General features: G+C 33.0%; 1 protein-coding gene across 1 annotated transcript; it reads right to left on the bottom strand.

The window, feature by feature from the left end:
- Positions 1-2,253: 2,253 nt before the first annotated feature.
- Positions 2,254-5,676, bottom strand: LOC124834564 (auxin response factor 18-like). The gene is made up of 4 exons (XM_088109812.1): positions 4,287-5,676; positions 3,057-3,913; positions 2,827-2,892; positions 2,254-2,612 (listed from the first exon to the last, which is right to left on the bottom strand). The coding sequence occupies exons 1-4, from the start codon at positions 5,367-5,369 to the stop codon at positions 2,531-2,533; spliced, it is 2,088 nt and encodes a 695-aa protein (XP_087965938.1). The 5' UTR covers positions 5,370-5,676; the 3' UTR covers positions 2,254-2,530.
- Positions 5,677-12,808: the final 7,132 nt, after the last annotated feature.

The raw sequence follows: 12,808 nt of genomic DNA, 5'->3' as shown, positions 1-12,808 counted from the left end.
ATGTTTTCCGGATTTTAAGATCGAATAATGGTATTTTCCTTATCTACCATTATACTACATCATCTCTAACGTTACACATTTTCTAAACTATAACTATTGTTAGCTCTATCATCTTTATTTATTCAACCAGATATTAAGAATATTTTTACTTATTTTTTTTTATCTCATAACATAATAGATTTTTTGGATCATTTCACTTATTTTTACTCAATGTGTCTAACTTTCTATCAACTTGGCTTCAATTCCTAACACTTAGAATATAATAAAAAGAAAAACAAGTTTATTCTTTCTATTGATTTTTTTAATACCATCCATCGATGACTGAATCTTTAAAATATATTGATGTTGATATATATTTTTTAAATATATTTAAAAATATTAAAACCAGCATTCATCAATATTATTTTAAAGACACGACAATGTTGTAATACTAAAAATGGAAGCTGTACACAAAAAGAATGAAAGAAAGTTAAAGTTGGAAAATTATGTACTCGTTTTCTATCATTTGCCTTATATGTCAATAATTAATTTTGAGTTGTGGTAAGTAAATGAAACCTTGTGAGAATAATGGCTTGTAAATAATGGTGGTGATAAGTTGCAATTTTACCGAATTTGACAAAAAAAATTGCAGATAAAAAGATTTTCGAATTTTGGGATAAGTTATCGTATTTTATTAACAAATGTTATGAATGTTTATATTATTGATAAAAAAATATTACACATATAATATAAACAGATATATTTCAAGATATTGAAATATGAAATAAAATAATATATTATAATACAAAATCAAATATAAAAAAATAAAGTTATTAAAATATAATAAATTCAATATAAAGAGATAAACTATTATAATATTATAACGAGAATGAGTGATGATGAAGGATGAGATTTAAATAAATCTATATGTCAATTTATTAGCATGATTATTAATTATTATGTCTTTTTTTAAGGATGTCAATTCGTGTCGCTTCCAAAAAAATATTTGTGAATTTTATTAGATATTCATAAATGTGTTTTATTTTTGTTTTATAAAATTTAAATAAAATTTTTTGAAACAAGTTTTTACAACATAAACTCAAATAAATAATAATTTTAAATTACAATTCAAATAAAGTTACATACTAAAACATTAATTAACGCAAATAAACTTTATTTTTTTTGAACAATACATTTAAATGGACTATTCCAAAATACAGGTTTTAATTTTTTTTTAAATAACTTTAATTTCATAAACCCAAATAAAAAATTAAATTCATAGAATCAAATCTTAAACTAAATAATCACTATATCCCAAATATAGTTTGCTTTGAAGTTTAGAGCTTCTTCACATTTTTGTTCTTAAAATATTTCAAAATATTAAAAGAAAAATGTGTATCTAAATTTTTTTTATTACTCAAAACTTCTAAACAATGCAAAACTAATCGACGTAACATTAATTTTATGAATTTATATTATATTATAAGATAATTTACATTATTATATATAAATTTGATTGAATGCGAAATTTAGTAAACACGCCTATTCTAGTTTTGAAAAAATTTCAACACCATGATTTTGTTTTAGAAAATTTCATGTACAACTGACCATGTCTATACTAATTTAGGCAAATAAATTAACCTTATAATTCATTAAGTATCAAGACACATGAGATTATAATAGAAAGTTGTCTACTTATAAACTTAATTAAAACTCTCATTTATGAAATATTAGACATTTAGATTTAAGCAACGCATTATAAGAATATTTTACTAAAAGTTATAATATACAAGAAAGCAATAATGGATTTTATAATTTGCAGTGCACAAATTCAATTTTCATGTACTTTTTTCTCAGATAAATGTGAAGTGCATGTTTAGATATATATTTACCTCTAAGACATAATTCAATAAAGTTGAGAGAAAGAAATAATTTTTCTTAAAATAAAGTGAATTAATGATCAGTTTTGCTTGTGATTTCTAGATAGGAATGACTGAAAAAATGTAGAGGTATACATGCATGGTATCTAGTAAGAAGTAGTTGGTTCACGGTGGGAGGAAAAAGAGTGATAGAAGACGAGTCATGATGAATCGTGGTTAAATTCTAATGACTGAAACATTGCCCTCAGATCAATAAATATTGGCAGACATTATCAACAATCGATGACGCGTTAACATACATCTCCACTCATCAAACACCCCATTATTACTTTTCTTCAATTTATGCACAACTGCTGACGTGGAGACACGTAGAAACCAGCATGTGAGACCACAATGGAAAAAAAAAGCAACTTGCCAAATGGGGTCCAAATCTTGGTTTTGATTATTACAATAATAGTTGACCATCATAACACCATCATTATTTGTACACTTAAAAAAAAACAGCAATGCCAACCTTACAAAATATTTGTTTTTAGGTACACATTAACATTAGTAACCTCGATAAAAGATTCAGTACATGTTCAGTCTTTTGCAGAGGTGAACAGAGATATAACTGTCCTCCACACACCACCACCACTACCCAGATCTCAACAATGTCTCAGATGCATTTTTTAAGCAAATATGCTCAGAGGGCCTGTTTTATTTGATGCATCCAGTCCATGTTCACCATTCCGAGTTCCTGTAATAAAGGCCCTGCACAATACGTTTGGAACTAAGATTAGACATACATACATAAAAACTTTTGGTAGAACTATAATGTGATGATTCTATGCAAAAATTGTGAATGATTCTATGCATAAGCGTCATGATTCTTGCTTTCCTTTGTCCGAGAAGGAATATCAACATGTAGCTATCCACAAATATGAAGATAAATGTGTAACAAGACCAAGCTCCTTCTCTTTCTTACCTTGTAACATTTTTGCTGCCTGAATCCGTCAGAATTGTCAACCTTTTCGCTGTTTTCATGAAGTCACTGCAATAAGATCACAAGAGACAACCCAAATAAATATATGCCTAAGATAAAAACGTGTATCCGAAGGTTACAAGTCATGGAAGAGCTACCAGATTTGGGTAACTTATATATAAAATGAATCAATAGAGGCCAAGATGAAAATAAAACGAAAACAAAAATGATACCTGAAAGGTTCTTCTCCAGTTTGCTTAACAGCACCTTTTGCATCATAGTAGAACACGTAATTTGGAATCTCAGATCTTTCAACTCCAAACATGTAGGAAAGCCTTCTATAGAGTTCTTCATAAGAACCAAGCCGTGATAGGTCTAAGGTCCTTCCAACATCTTCTGACTCCAAGAAAACTTTACAATGACCAGTGTCCAAGCCAAGTTGCCAAGAGAACTCGGCAGCAGAAGCTTTCCCTGATGAAAAGAGTGCAGATTGGGAGTCATCCAGAAAGCACTTCTCTTTGTCTTTGACATCATCCGGTGATTTTTTCCCACGGGACAACACGTCTCCAGAAATCTGTTGCTCGGTGAGTATTGGTTGACCAAAAAGCAAAAACTGATGTTTCTTAACATCATCAGATTTCTCCAAAGTCTTGCTAGATTTCCCAATGGTCAGCAAGTGTGATAAGCTTTCTTTGCTCTTATCATGGTTGGTCGTGTTACCACTTGAAATCCCACTATACAGTCCATGTTGCTGGATATTAGATGGAAGCAACCCCAACTGCAGTTTACTGTTAAGGTGGAGATCTGATAGTGATGTTCCAATTTGAGCATGCCTGGCTCCCTGTATGCCTGCAGGAGCGTTATCTGAAAAACCACACAAGGGGTGGTTAGGCCCGAGCTGGTTGCCTGAAAACGGTGGTATTGGAAATTGAACATCAAGGGGGAACTCCGGGTGCTGCGGAAACCGCAGCTTCTTTCTTGGTGGAGAGAAAGGTGTGAAATTTATCACTGGCAAGTTTGACACCAGTTCAACCAACCACGGGCTAACACGCTTCACATTTTGCAGTAAATCTGGCTCATCCCAAGTTACCTGCAGGGATAACAATGGCAACATCATCAATCAACTTTGCACAATATAATCTTCAACCAAAATCAACACATCCACGATATCACTGCAATGGAGATTGCAAAGTACGCAAAAAAAAAAAAATCTAATTTCTCCAATCAATAACAAACATGAGAACATAAAAAATTGTTTTCATACGAAATTGATTTGTGTTAAAATTAACTTTAAGTAGACAAAATTGATGTTTGGATGGCTTTATCCCAAAAACAGAACATAAGATTGCTGAAGAAAAGCAAAATGAAATGGAGTCTGGATCCAGAATGAGTTCCTCGAAAAAGCAAGGAGGTGAAGAGCGATCTAAAGTGATGTTTAGCATGCATATAGAAGGAGAGAGTACCTGAAGAAGCCTCCATGGGGAATTAGGCCAGCGAATGGGGTCAAGAACCTGAACAGAAGCAATGGTTCCCATGAACCAGCTTATTCTGGAAGCATCCTCAGTCTCAAAGGCCATCTTGAACCTCATCCCAGAACACCACTGAATCCTCATAGCAGCCCTTACAGAAGAAGCCTTAATGCAAAACTCAGGAGTACTGGCTCTTGGATAATAAACAACCTCAAAAGGTTTGTTAGCAGCAGCCAGGGTCACTGCTTCAACAACAGCCTCAGGCCTCACTTTGGCCCTGCCACTCAAATTCCCACCACCACCGCCGCCGCCGCCACCATTCCTTAAGCTCTTGTTCTCCTCTCTCAGGAAAAAAGAGAAAGGCCCATAAGGACCAATCCCACAATTCCCACTTCCACCGATACTTCCAGACCCTGAACCAGAAGCAGAGTTCCACACCTCAAACCCGATTCCCTTCTTTGCCCTCCGAATCCCAACACACAACTCTCCATTTTCAGACCTCAGAAACACCACAGAATCCCCAGCCACCAGTTTCTTCTGGTTCACGAAACTGCTCCACCCAGTCGTCAGCAAGTGCCGACGTGGTGTCCCTCGGTATATGTGCCGGAACCTCCACGTCTCCCCCTGCACGTCCTTTGCCACCACCGTCTGCACCGGCGGCTCCGCCGAGTAGTCCAGCCGCGGAAAAATCGTCTCCGCGCAGTACCGTGGCACCGAAAACCCGCCACCATTGTTGGCGTCCGACTGCGTCAGAGTCTTCGCAAAAGACGCGGGCTTCTCCGAAGCCTCCGCCACGTCAGCACCCCCCTCCGCGTCGGTACCGGGTTCCGAGTTTCTGAGAGGGACCAGACTCAGTTTGGCAAAAACCTCGTCGGTTTCTGGGTCCGCCATGAACTTCACCGCCTCGACGTTGCAGAGAATGTGTGGCGGAACCCTGAGATCAATGTTGGTGTGGGCGTGCTCTGCATGACCCTGTGGGAAGTAGAAGACTTTGGAGTTCACCTTGGGCATCTGAACCATGCCACCAGCACACGCGTGCCATAGCTGCGGATCCAATACCTTCTCACCCTCCTTCATCGAAACGCAGAAACAAAAGAACAATCTCTTCAAAGACAACGTTAAAGTTCAGACACAAATATCATGGGCAGAATCGGTAACGAGCTTCATCACAGAGAACAAACACCAAACTCTGGTTTTGTTTTTGTTTTGTTGGTTCAGATCTCAGTGAAAGAAAGAGAAGTTCTTCCTATTCTCTTCCTCTTCCTCTTCCTCTTCTATGATGTTTCTCTCTCTTTATTTTATTTTTCTCTCACTACAACACAGAGAAGACAGACACAGACACTCTTCAGAAGCTATTATGAACGAAACAAACGACCAAACCGACTTCTTGGCCAGCCAAAAATTCATGTTTATTAATTATTAATTGCTTTTGCAATAAATAAGAATGGGAAAGCGAAAGGAAATTTAATACTTTATTTTAGGTTATGGCAATTATTATGAGTCTATGACGTGATAAATAGGGAATGGTGCTATAACCGCTACGATGGCGGAAAATATCGCGAGTTTTTAGTGAGTGTTGGTAAAGTTTGAATTTTCCACTGTACTGGGTGGCACGGATGGACCGTTAATTAATTGGGAAAATGTTTTTGTCACAACTTTTTCTTTCTTCTTCTCAAAAATCAATTAAATTAAATTTCTTAACTTTTAATATTAGGTTAGTACATATTTTCTGGGTACTTTTTATACACGTTCAATTTAGTTTTACTTTTTTTAATATACAGTTTTCAATATATGATGTTATTCTTGTTAATATTTATTATAGTAAAAAATATTACAGTAATGAAAATAAAGAGTAAGGAAATCATGTGTAGTTTTATAAATGAATGTGTTATTACGTGTAAATTCATTTTAAAGTAAATGGGGATTGTAGAAAATATATTTTGTCATGATGATTGATATCTAGTTTTGAATAAATCTATTACCAATATGGAGATGTTAGAAGAATAAACATGTTTTAGATGAAAAAGTTATCTTTATTTAACCTTCTAAAGTATTAAAATCAATAATAAGACATTTAAACGAGTTGTCGATGATAAGAGAAGTTAGTATTAAAATATATAAAGTTTCTAAATATTCATGAGTTCTAAGAGATATTGGTAATGAGATTCGTCACACAAAGCACAAGAAACACGAGCTGGTTTTGTTTTGTTCTTTGTTTGGAGTCTTCAAAATTTTAATGAAAGAAAGATAGGTAATTGCTTATCAAACCCATTTCTTGGCTAGCCAAAACTTATTAATTGTTTGAAAAACAAACACATAAATAAGAATGAGAATGCCAAATGAATTTTATTTTTGGCCAATAAATATGGATTTTTTCACTAAAATAGCACGGGGTAATTTTTACCTTCTCACGTTTTTATCTTATCATAACACATTCTCTTGTCATTTTATATCCATTAAATAAATTAATTTTTCGTCATAATTTTCTATATGTTATATCTTCTAAAAGAGATATTTATTCAATCCAAACAATGTTACCACAAACAGTAAAATCTAATTCTAAATGTTTATTTTTTATTCTTAAATAAATTATATTTATATTTATTCATATTTAACATAGTTTGATTTGATAAAAACCCATTTTCTTAAATTATATTGAAGATAAGTTATGAAAATAATTCTTTACCGTGCATTCTCTTCCGCTAAAAAATAATATTAAGATTATGCTAAGTTTTTAATAATACTCTAAATTTTGTTTGGAAAGTAAACTCAATTTAGTGACGTTTTATTCTAAAATATGCTTATAGATTAACATTTCATTTAGAAAATCAGTTCCTAAAACATTATTTGGGTTGTTTTTGCAAGTTTAGTTTACACAATTAAATGTAATGAAATATTTTAAAGTATACAACCATAATTGGTTTTTCTGAGGAAGATTAAGGAGGGAAATTAAAATCAAAGAGACACAAGCTAAACTAATATAAAATTTATCATTCTTTTCTTTTTAAATTCGAAAACTTAATTATTTTGGTTTATTGATTGATTGTAAATATTTATTTATGCATTTTATTTAATTATTTTGTATTTGTATTTGATCTAAATAAAGTTTGTTTGTTTGCTATTCACATGTTTGTTTTTGACAAAAGTTTTTCATGTTAAAAATATTAATGTGTTATATTGTGATTAATGTTCCTATTTATTGTTGTATTTATTGTTATTGTCGTTTTTCGTAAATTTTTGCAGTTCCAAATAATTATTTTCACTACATACTTTGATATTTTTTTTATTGTTGTTTCACTTGTCACACTATTATCATGATTTATAGATATTAAAAAAAATGTAATGTTAATATTAATGTTGTCAAAACGGGGTGGAACTTGTGGGCGAACCCGACCCATTACGGGTTTGAGCCGGGTTGGATTGAAAAAATTTTGAAATTTCGATATGGGTCAATTTTGAACCTGACTCATTAAGAACCCGACTCATCAGGGATGATTTCATGATGAGTCGGGTTGACTCACCAACTCATTTGGGTTAGTCATTTTACAAACTAATGAAACAAAGACTCCCATAAAATTATTTTTGTATGAAATAATTAGGCAGCATGAAAAATCCACAAATTTATACTCAGTAACTCAATTTTAATGCAAAAAAAAAATTAAACCGCTATGAAACTACTAAAAATTTTGTTAAGAACATTTTGTGATATCTTTGTGTGAATGAAATCTTATATTTGACTAATGATAAATATAGTTTAAGACCATTATCCTTTATTTAGATTTGAACTAGAAAGTTTTTGTTGTTTTTTAATTGAACAAAATTGTGTAATTAAGTGAGTCAACCTTTTTAACCCACAAACCTGTGGTGGGTTGAGTCAAGTTCAAATTTTTTCGGCTTCATAATAAGTGAGTCGGGTTAATTCACTAAGTAGTTAACTCGTAGTGGGTGGTTGACCCGAATGACCCGTTTTAACAATACCATTAACCTAATTAATGCTAATTTATTTCTTTTTAGTATTATATTTATTTTAGTGTTTTGGTTTAAACTTACATTAATTTTATTTATCTTATTATTTATTTAAATTAACATCCATAAGACTAACACTAATATAATATATTTTTAATATTTATTTAACAATAATTTATATGCTTTAAATTTGTGTTTTTTTACAACAATTAGGAATAGTATATTATTTTTAATCCACATGTCCAAATTTAAAGATGAAAAAAGTTTCCATTCATAATTTATTTTCTTTGAAAACATTATTGCCTTAATTAGTTTATTGATTGGTTGTAAATTATTGTTTACACATTTGAATTAACTATTTTTTATTTGTATTCGATCTCAATATAGTTTGATTGTCCGATTTGTACATGTGTGTTTGGTATAATGTTTTCTTGTTAAAAATATTAATGTCTTTGATTGTCCGATTTGTACACGTGTGTTTGGTATAATGTTTCTTTGTTAAAAATATTAATGTCTTTGATTGTCTTCTTTTTGTGATTATTGCTCTTATTTATAGTTATTGTCGTTTCTTATAAAATTTGGTAAGTTTGAAAGAATTATTTTCACTTTGTTGGAAGTCTCACATCGACGAGAAATAAGATCAATTTAGGGTATATAAGTGGATGCAAATCTCACCTTACAAGTCGATGTTGTGGAGATGAGTTAGGCTTATAAAATTCACTTCTTAACACATTTCATACTTTGATACTTTTGATTGTTGTTTTTCTCATCAAACTTCTAAATATTAAAAATAAATAATAATAATCTTAGCCTAATTGAAGTTAATTTTATTTATTTTTAGCATTATATGTATTTTAGTAATTTCAATTAAACTCACATTAAATTTATTTCTCTTATTATTTATTTAAATTAACATCTACTGAGACTAATATAATATATTTTTAGTATTTATTAAAATAAATGTCAGCTAAGTTGAAGCTAATTTATATGCTTTAAATTTGTATGTCTTTTGGGACAACAATTAGGAAAAGTATATTATTTTTAAGGGTTAAATATGTTTTTAGTCCCTGAACTATCAGGCGATTTTGTTTTTAGTCCCTGCTCAGAACTTTGATGGTTTTTAGTCCTTATAGTTTTGAAACTCTGAGTATTAGTCCTCAAAAATGGACGGTGTTAAGTTTTTGTGGATGTGGCAAACGGAGATGCCACGTGATCACTGATCTCTCTGCTTCACTCTCTGCCACGTGGGATGTTTAACTGTTGAACCGAGATTAAGTCAATACGCTCTAATCATCCTTTCAGGATCTGGAATTCTGGCTTTCTCTTCGAACGCATCTCCATTCACGTTATCGCCTCTGTAACTGGGGAGTTTCACTCCGTTCTTCTCCTCCAACTGCTCCGATCTCGGTTTCGCGAACTGACCCGCCATACGTCCCACCTAACACGAACATTCCAAGACAACCCCATTATTATATATCATCATTTTGTATTTTATTTGAAGCGTCTTGAGAAACAAACGAGAGAGTGGAGGTGGTGTGATGGTACCTTAATAACGGGCATCTGGCCACCGAACATCAACATCCATAAACTCTCCAATCACTTCCAATATTTCTTTTTCTGATATCAATTCTTCACTGCCCAGCACTGATCTTTTCAACTCCCACCCATTCTTCCACACTTCCAAAATTTGTCTACTGTTTGGAACTTGGTTCACGAAAAGAGGGAATGTCAGCATTGGAATACCAGCAAAAACAGCTTCCAGAGTGGAATTCCACCCACAATGGGTCCAAAATCCACCTACAGAAGGATGTGACAAAACCTTCAATTGGTCACACCAAGGCACCACTAAACCCCTATCCCCACATTTCTCTTTTAGCCAGGAAACTTCTCCACGAACCACCCTGTAGTAGGAACGCGTTCCCCGCGACGGCGACGGCGAGGCGCTCCTCAAGGTTGCGAGCCTCTCCGGCGAAGACGATGGGAGGGAACGCTTCCAGGCTCTTGAGCACCGCCCAGAGGTTCTCTTGGTTCGGGTATTCCGGGAGCTGGAGAGCCTTTTTGGACTTCCAGCTGTCCACGGCCCACTTGGCCTCGTGCCTCGGTTGCTGCTGTTTGCCGTCGGTTACTACATTGACGGAGTTGTCGGCTGCTTGAACGGATTGGATGGGCCTAGGTTTGGGCCTGGACCCGCGAACGGAGTAGCATTGGGTGGTGGATGAGAGTGAAGCAGATCCTGAAAGGATGATTAGAGCGTATTGACTTAATCTCGGTTCAACACAGTTAAACATCCCACGTGACAGAGAGTGAAGCAGAGAGATCAGTGATCACGTGGCATCTCCGTTTGCCACATCCACAAAAACTTAACACCGTCCATTTTTGAGGACTAATACTCAGAGTTTCAAAACTATAAGGACTAAAAACCATCAAAGTTCTGAGCAGGGACTAAAAACAAAATCGCCTGATAGTTCAGGGACTAAAAACATATTTAACCCTATTTTTAATCCACGTATCCAAATTTAAAGATGAGAAAAATACTCATTCATATTATTTTTTCTTTGAAAACATTATCTCTTTAGTTATTGATTGGTTGTAAATACTTGTTTACGCATTTTATTTAACTATTTTGTATCTATATTTGATCTGAGTGTAATTGTTTCGCTTGTACACTTGTGTTTGGGACAATTTTTCCATGATAAAAATATTAATGTCTCCTTTTGTGATTATTGCTCCTGTTTATTGTTATTGTTGTTTCTGATCAATTTTTTCAAATTTGAAAGAATTATTTTCACTTCATACTTTGATACTTTTATTGTTGTTTCTCGAGTCAAATTATTATCACAGATCTCTAAATATTAAAAATAATTAAAGTTAACACTACCGTGTTTCACGCTAATTTTATTTATTTTTACTATTATATTTAGTTTACTTTGTCGATTAAACTCATATTAATTTTATTTATCTTATTATTTATTTAAATTAACATCTATTAGAGTGACATTAATATAATATATTTTTAATATTTATTAAAATGAATATTAGCTAAGTCGACATTAATTTATATGTTTGAAATTTGTGTACTTTTTGGGAAAAGATTAGGAAGAGTATATTATTTTTAATCCACATGTCCAAATTTAAATATGAAATAAATCTCCATTGACAGTTCCTTTTTCTTTGAAAACATTATTATCCTAGTTTACTAATTGATTGTAAATATATTGTTTGTGCATTTGATTTAACTATTTTGAATTTATTTGATCTCACTAGAGGTTAATTGTCTACTTTGTACAAGTGTGTTTGATGAAATAATAAGCAAACTCTAGAAAGGGTGAGGCTTGAATAGAGTTTGAAAACTTTTTAGAAAAAGTGTTAGACCCTATTTGTAGCGATTAGATGGTTTGCAGACAGTATTGAATACTTGAGAATTTTTAAAAGTGTTTGGAAACACAGTAAAAAGATGGTAGAGATAAAAACTCGTTTTATACGGACTTATTTTGTATCTAGCTTACTATTCTGTTTGTGTACTGTTTGTATGTGCTTGTGCTTAAATCTTGGCGATGATCATCTGATGGATGTGAGCAGGGGGTGAGGAGGTGAATGGGGAGTAGGTTCTGGATGGAGATGCCCCTGATGCATAGATAAATTGTATATAGTTTTGACACAACTATATTGTATATAAAGTTTAAATTTATGGTTGTTTTTGGATGACTGTAGATATCAATTTATATTCCTATCTATAATTGATCTATTATATTAAATCTGTGATGACTGTTATATAGTTTAATGCTATATTTTGGGATGTTACATTTTTGGCATCATAGCAGTTATTTCCTTAGGAATCTTGTAGGTTATGAGTGTACTATGATTGTGTTGTGTACTCATAGTTATGTACTCATAGTTATGTCTAGTTAGTATCCTTGTTTCCTTGAGTTGGACTGATGACTTTTCTTTTGTCTGAACAAAAGATGACACCCAGGCTTCCTCCCCCCCACTCATAAATCCTAATGCACCAGATCTTATGAGGATGATGGAGTCAGTTATAACTGCAATGCAACAACAGAATGCCGCTTTAGTCCAACAGAATATCATGGCTTTACAACAGTTGGAAGCTGCTAGGGTGTTAGCTGAGACATCCTAGAGGCAATATGTTGATCTGATGAGTAGTGGCAAAACTACAGCTACTTAACTTGAGCTGCGTCTTTTTATCCTTTAAGAACTCTTAAAGGATTCGACTAACTTTAAGAACATTTTGTGATATTTTTGTGTGAATGAAATCTTATATTTGGACTAATCATAAATATAATTTAAGACCATTCTCCTTTATTTACATTTGAACTAGAAAGTTTTTGTTATTTTTTTAATTGAAAAAAATTGTGTAATTAAGTGAGTCAGAGCTAACCCATTTAACTTACCAACCTGTGGTGGACCTGTTAAGTTCAAATATTTTTGGTTCGCTAATAAGTGGATCAGGTTGAGTTGGCTCACTAAGTAGTAAACTCGTGGTGAATCGAGTCATGTTAAGCCAGGTGACTCATTTTACAACACTAGCACTA

The sequence above is a fragment of the Vigna umbellata genome, chromosome 3 (genome assembly GCF_029865625.1).
Source record: "Vigna umbellata cultivar VRB3 chromosome 3, Vumbellata_1.0, whole genome shotgun sequence".
Classification (NCBI taxonomy): domain Eukaryota; kingdom Viridiplantae; phylum Streptophyta; class Magnoliopsida; order Fabales; family Fabaceae; genus Vigna; species Vigna umbellata.
This window is presented reverse-complemented; position numbering and strand designations above follow the sequence as displayed.